At 47.2% G+C, this 6,630-nt stretch overlaps 1 protein-coding gene across 1 annotated transcript in view; it reads right to left on the bottom strand.

Moving 5' to 3' along the window:
- Positions 1-6,630, bottom strand: part of EVA1A (eva-1 homolog A (C. elegans)) — an 88,988-nt gene that overhangs the window by 77,157 nt on the left and 5,201 nt on the right. The window contains exons 3-4 of the mRNA XM_010863006.1: positions 6,385-6,460; positions 6,225-6,305 (exon numbers count right to left, since the gene is read on the bottom strand). Of these exons, the coding sequence (XP_010861308.1) occupies positions 6,225-6,305; positions 6,385-6,460 (157 nt within the window). The remainder of the gene's footprint in view (positions 1-6,224; positions 6,306-6,384; positions 6,461-6,630) is intronic.

The raw sequence follows: 6,630 nt of genomic DNA, 5'->3' as shown, positions 1-6,630 counted from the left end.
GGCCTTTGACTGTGTGGATCACAATAAACTGTGGAAAATTCTGAAAGAGATGGGAATACCAGACCACCTGATCTGCCTCTTGAGAAATTTGTATGCAGGTCAGGAAGCAACAGTTAGAACTGGACATGCAACAACAGACTGGTTCCAAATAGGAAAAGAAGAATGTCAAGGCAGTATATTGTCACCCTGCTTGTTTAACTTATATGCAGAGTACATCATGGGAAATGCTGGGCTGGAAGAAGCACAAGCTGGAATCAAGATTGCTGGGAGAAATATCAATGACCTCAGATATGCAGATGACACCACCCTTATGGCAGAAAGTGAAGAGGAACTCAAAAGCCTCTTGATGAAAGTGAAAGTGGAGAATGAAAAAGTTGGTTTAAAGTTCAACATTCAGAAAACGAAGATCATGGCATCCGGTCCCATCACTTCATGGCAAATAGATAGGGAAACAGTGGAAACAGTGTCAGACTTTATTTTGGGGGGCTCCAAAATCACTACAGTTGGTGACTGCAGCCATGAAATTAAAATACGCTTACTCCTTGGAAGGAAAGTTATGACCAACCTAGATAGCATATTGAAAAGCAGAGACATTACTTTGCCAACAAAGGTTCGTCTAGTCAAGGCTATGGTTTTTTCTGTGGTCATGTATGGATGTGAGAGTTGGACTGTGAAGAGGGCTGAGCGCCGAAGAATTGATGCTTTTGAACTGTGGTGTTGGAGAAGACTCTTGAGAGTCCCTTGGACTTCGAGAAGATCCAACCAGTCTGTTCTGAAGGAGATCAGCCCTGGGATTTCTTTGGAAGGAATGATGCTAAAGCTGAAGCTCCAGTACTTTGGCCACCTCATGCGAAGAGCTGACTCATTGGAAAAGACTCTGATGCTGGGAGGGATTGGGGGCAGGAGGAGAAGGGGATGACAGAGGATGAGATGGCTGGATGGCATCACTGACTCGATGGACATGAGTCAGTGAACTCTGGGAGTTGGTGATGGACAGGGAGGCCTGGTGTGCTGGGATTCATGGGGTCACAAAGAGTGGGACATGACTGAGCGACTGATCTGATCTGATCTGAAGCATCTCTTACATGCTGTGGGGAAAGGCGTGTCACTAAGTGGTAAATAAACTAGTGAAATCTGGGAATGACCTATAGAAGCACTTATATCAGTTGTCCAATCAGCAAACATATGCACCTAGCCCCTGAGGTGTGTTTTGACACAACATTTTTGGATCAAAGAAAAGGACTGCAACTGTGAACATGATTCCCAGCAAATGTATCAGCCATGACAGTGATCTGCTAGGTCACATGCTGGATTTTATAAAAAACAGACCTGATAGAGAGTGCCCTAGCTCTTTCTCTTGTCTCTCTCTCTCTCTTGCTTTCTTCCTCCCTAAGTCCAGAGAAACTTAGCAATTACTTTTTAATTCAGACAGACTTTTGGCTTCTCTAAAGGTAATGTTCAAAAGTCCAGACTCAGGAAGAGGCATCTGCACAGTTTATTAGCCAGGGCTTTGAAGGAAAAAACAAACAAACAAAGAAACAAACCTACAACCACTGAGCACAACCTTGTGACTCTGGTTTCTTTGCTTACTGGACACACTGTCCCTCCCCCTGGACTCTGGTTCCACTCCCATAAACAGAAGGGAGAGCCACCATTCAAAGAGCTCAGCTTACCTGAGCCCACTCCACTATCTCCCAACATACAGAAACAGATTCCTGGACTGCTGGAAAGTCAGAGCCATCTCCCAGACCCATCTCTTGTCCTCCAGTCACCACATACCTGTGCATCTGTCAGGCCCTTCTTTAGCTATGTACCAGGTACATACAGCGTTCTACCTGTCACACTCGTGATTACCAGTCCCCACAAACCCAGCAAGGTCCTACTTGAGAGGTAGAAGAGGTTAAGAGGTACTACCTAAGACGGCAGCCAAGCTTGACATCAGAGGCCTGGAAACATAGTGCTGGGCCTGACATTCCCCTCCTGGGCTAGTTAATCTTCTAGATAAATGCCTCAGTGAAAATACAAGTGATGCTCCCAAAATCTTGAGCCTTTTACTCCAGTCATTAGCCCTTGAGGGAAATGTTTTTCAGATCAGTCATCTGGTGACCCAGGAAAGGGGATAATGCCAAAGGCATTACCACCAAAGGCAGTAAGAGTCCGGTCTGAAGTGCTACAAGGAACCTGAGTGGTCTGTAACACATCAATGGACAGGGAAGTTCTCACCCTGCTCCATCCTCAAAAGCAGCCTTACTAGAGTATTTCTGTGACCTCCTAACAAAACCTCAAAGCCTTGCACATACCAGGCAACCTCACTCCACTAAAGTCTGAGGGACAACCTGCCAAAACAAGCAAACTCAGGGAGACTACAACTGTCTGCGTCACCTGTGAAAGAAGCCAGAGTGCACAAATGTGCAGGTATTTGTGTAAGACAGTCTGGCCTATACAGCAGGTGGCCAATGGACCAGCAAGGAAGGGGTACAGCTTTCAGCTTTCAAGGCAGGGCTACATTCAGGGAAAAGGATCTCAAGTTAACAAAGTGATCAGCTGTAACCTAGTATCCAGGGTCACACACAACTCATATAAGTGGTCAGTGACAGGTTCCAAATGTGGTTCTCAAAAACTCTGTGCAAGTCATTCAATTATCTTAACAAGTTTTATCTTTACTATACAACACTTGGGGAAAAAGCATACTCTGAATCACAAGTATAGGCAGGAGATCCACCTAGTGCCATTCATCCATTCATCCCACATTCACTGATTGATTTAACACAATACTGATGTGCTATACACAATGCAAAACACAAAATGCTTAGAAGCTGGAGTCAGGTAGCTCCTAACTCGTCCTCGGCACCTCTCACCTCCAGCAAGTGTGCTGATTCCATGGGCCCGTACTCAAAGAGTGAATGCTGTTCTGACCCTGACCTGGCTCACAAAAGGCTCCATTTAGCAAGTTCATTGGTGCTGACCTAGAACTGTGACAGGAGACTGACCCCAATGTCTTGTCCCTCTGAGACTGGGTTAGGGGCAAGATGGAGAGGAAAGGAATAGGAATTGTAAGAAGAAAGGCACAGTCTTAGATCACAAGGTGGAGCAGTTGAAAAACCCAATAGACTTTGGCTGTTATCAACGTACACAACAAATCCAGCTCATGTTTATATAGCACGTACTATATGTGGTTTAAGCCCTTTACCAGAATGTGTTTTACAATCCAGATGTCTTGTGAATCCTGGCCTACATTAGCTGTGTGACTTTGGGCAAACTGCTTAGCTTCCCAGGACACCATTTCTTTGCCTGGAAAATAGGGTAATACTAGTTGGACACGACTGAGCGACTTCACTTTCACTTTTCACTTTCATGCATTGGAGAAGGAAATGGCAACCCACTCCAGTGTTCTTGCCTGGAGAATCCCAGGGACGGGGGAGCCTGGTGGGCTGCCGTCTATGGGGTCGCACAGAGTCGGACATGACTGAAGCGACTTAGCAGCAGTAGTAGCAGCAGTACTAACTTAATAGGGTCCTCATAAAAATTAAATTAGTAAAAATATAAAATGCTAAAATTGAACCCTGTCCTGGCACTCAGTGCTAATATGAACAATTATTATCCCACTAGTTAATAACACTCATCTGCAGAGAAGGCAGACTATTTCTTCTTGTTAATAAGGTTTTGAGAGACTGAGTCAATGTCTGAAGCTCACAAAGTGGCAGAACTAGAATTTGAATGCAGGCAGCCTAATTCCAAAGCTTGCAAGTTTAACCACCAGCATGAGGACAGAACTGTGCTAGGTTCCAGGAAGACCAGTCAGGGGATGAACAAGAGATCCCTATAACGCACAGTAAACTCTACAAGAGAGATACATTAAAAGAAAAAATGGGAGATGATGGCTGGGGATGGGGTAGCAGGGAGGGATAAAACCAAACCACCTGTAGGGGCTGAATTTTGCTTCACCCACCACAGGACTTGAGATCTGGTCCCAAAGAATAATGAGGAATTTGCCAGCCATGGAGAAAGATGGATGTTCCAAAAAGTCAAGACCTAGAATACCAAAAGAATAGGAAGTTGGGTGGAATAGAAAGTGCATACAGGAAGTGTCATGAGATGAATTTGGGAAGGTAAATTGAGGCCAATGTGAACAGGCATGTAGGCCAATGTCTGAGGTTAGATTTTATTCTGTGAGACAGTGAATCTCAAATTTTAATATGCACAGGATCTACCTCGGTGCTCGTAAAACACGTGCAGATTCTCATCTCTTCTGTCATCTGGGGATGGAAGGACACTAACACTTCCATGTTAAGAGCCAAAAATGTTTCCAGACATTGCCAGATACCATTTGGGAGACAAAACCGAAACCCTGGTTGACAGTCTCTGTTTTAAATCCTCCCATCCCTACTTTTCAGACACAGAAAACTGCAGAAAGGCCCCATGCAGGATTTAAATGCTAGTGGTCCCATTCTAGGGTTTAGGTTAGGCAACAAGCCGAACAGTCTTTTGGGGAGAGAGACTCAAGTCATTCTTCTGGGGAAGAATTACATATTTGATGACAGACTGGATGACAGGCAGAAGATACAAGAGTGAGGTTTCAAGTTGAAACTTCAGTGCTTTCCACTGAATTGTGAGGATAGTAGGTACTAAATAAATCATTTGGATTTGAATAGAATCAAGACGTATTTGCTCACAAAGTAAAAAGCCTGGTCCCATGTAGTATGACCCAGGGATAGGTGTTGGTATTCTGCTCAAACTGGATAGAGGAACTCTTTCTAGGGCAGGATGTGGGGATGCTTGGTACAAACCTGCTGATTCCCAAATCCTGACTGGATCCCTTCCCATCTGCATAGCCTTGGCAGCATTACTCACCCTCTGTGCATCTCACTTTGCCCTTTTGTAAAATAGGGATAGGAGTCCCTACTCAGAGGCTTGATGTGAGAACTCAGGTAGTTAATAAGAGCAAAATGGCAAGCTAACACAAAATGGTTTCCTCCCTCTCCTTCCAAATCAGCCTCCTTACCTCCACACTCACATATTCAGTGAATCCCATATTCAGTGCTCATCCCCACCCCCACACCCTAATCCTTGGGAAACCCAGTCAGAACTGCAAGAAGCTGACTACACTTCTCTCCGTGAGCAGAGCATCCCCTCTAAGGATTTTGGGACCACCAACTACCTTTTCACCTTGATTTCAGGGGCCACCAAAAGCATGCAGCAGACTGAGTTCCTGGAAAGGAGTCTGGTAAATGTCAGATATGCAGATGACACCTCCCTTATGGCAGAAAGCGAAGAGGAACTAAAGAGCCTCTTGATGAGGGTGACAGAGGAGAGTGAAAAAGCTGGCTTAAAACATTCATAAAATAAAGCTATGGTTTTTCCAGTAGTCATGTATGAATGTGAGAGTCGGACCATAAAGAAGGCGGAGCATGGAAGAAATTATGTTTTTGAACTGTGATGTTGGAGAAGGCTCTTTTGGACTGCAAGGAGATCAAACCAGTCAATCCTAAAGGAAATCAACCCAGAATATTCATTGGAAGAACTGAGGCTGAAGCTCCAATACTTTGGCCACCTAATGGGAAGAGCCAACTCATTGGAAAAGACCCTGATGCTGGGAAACATTGAAGGAAGGAGGAGAAGGGGACAAAAGAGAACGAGATGGTCGGATGGCATCACTGACTTAGTGGACATGAGTTTGAGCTCTGGGAGATGGTGAAGGTCAGGGACAGGGAAGCCTGGCGTGCTGCAGTCCCCGGGGTCGCAAAGAGTCGGACACGACTGAGCCACTGAACAACAAAACGAGATCAACTAGAGCCAAGGAAATTTCGGACAGGGCTGCATCTGGCAGGTCCGAGGTCAAAGCCAGTCACTGTCGCCGGCTGGGAACTAAGCCCCTGGTCCCGGAGGCGGAGGAGAGAGGCGCAGAGATTAGACAAGAACTCGCTCTCCGAAGCCAGGCTGCATAGGCAAGGAGCGGAGAGTTCTTGGATCCAGAAAAAGAAGCAGGGATGCGGGGTAGGAAGCAACAGGAAAGTGAGAAGAGAGAGAAAACAAGCTCCCGTAAGCAAAGTTCCTTGGGGGTACCCAGGCTACAACACCTGGGCAGGGGGTCAGAAACAAAGCAGCCCTCTCAGGTCAGAAGTGCTCTACGTGTTTCCGAAGCAGGGGTGTTCAGGGCAGGCCACGGTCCCCCTGGGGATGCCAGGCGCCCCTACACCCTGAGCGCGCTCAACCGCAACGCTTACCTTCGCCCGAGCCGCCAACGCGCACTTCCGGGGTCCTGGCTCCGGGTGCTGGGGGCGGAGCCGGGGGACCAGGAGCCGATCACTAAGAGGAGGACGCAACAAAGCTGTGGCCAAGGTTTGGGCTGGCACTGGCGATTCGGAAAGAAACCCCAGTGGAGACCTGTGGGCACGGGGTCCCGGCCTGGGCGATCACGGGCGGCGGTGGTAACCCCAGCAGACGCAGGAGGACCACGATTCTGTGGGAGGAAAAGGTTGTCTCATTTCCTTCAGTCTGCCCCCCTCCACTCCACCCACTTTGCTCTGGACCTGCCCTCCCTTCCCCTCCCCTTCCCCAAACCAGCTACCCGTAAGGGCGCTGGAAAGACCTGAAACCTGAATGGCTGCGGCTCCCGGCGCCCCCCCCCCC

Source organism: Bison bison, unplaced genomic scaffold (genome assembly GCF_000754665.1).
Source record: "Bison bison bison isolate TAMUID 2011002044 unplaced genomic scaffold, Bison_UMD1.0 scf7180017864486, whole genome shotgun sequence".
Classification (NCBI taxonomy): Eukaryota; Metazoa; Chordata; class Mammalia; order Artiodactyla; family Bovidae; genus Bison; species Bison bison.
Note: the sequence above shows the minus strand (reverse complement) of the source record. Positions and strands in the feature narration are given on the sequence as shown.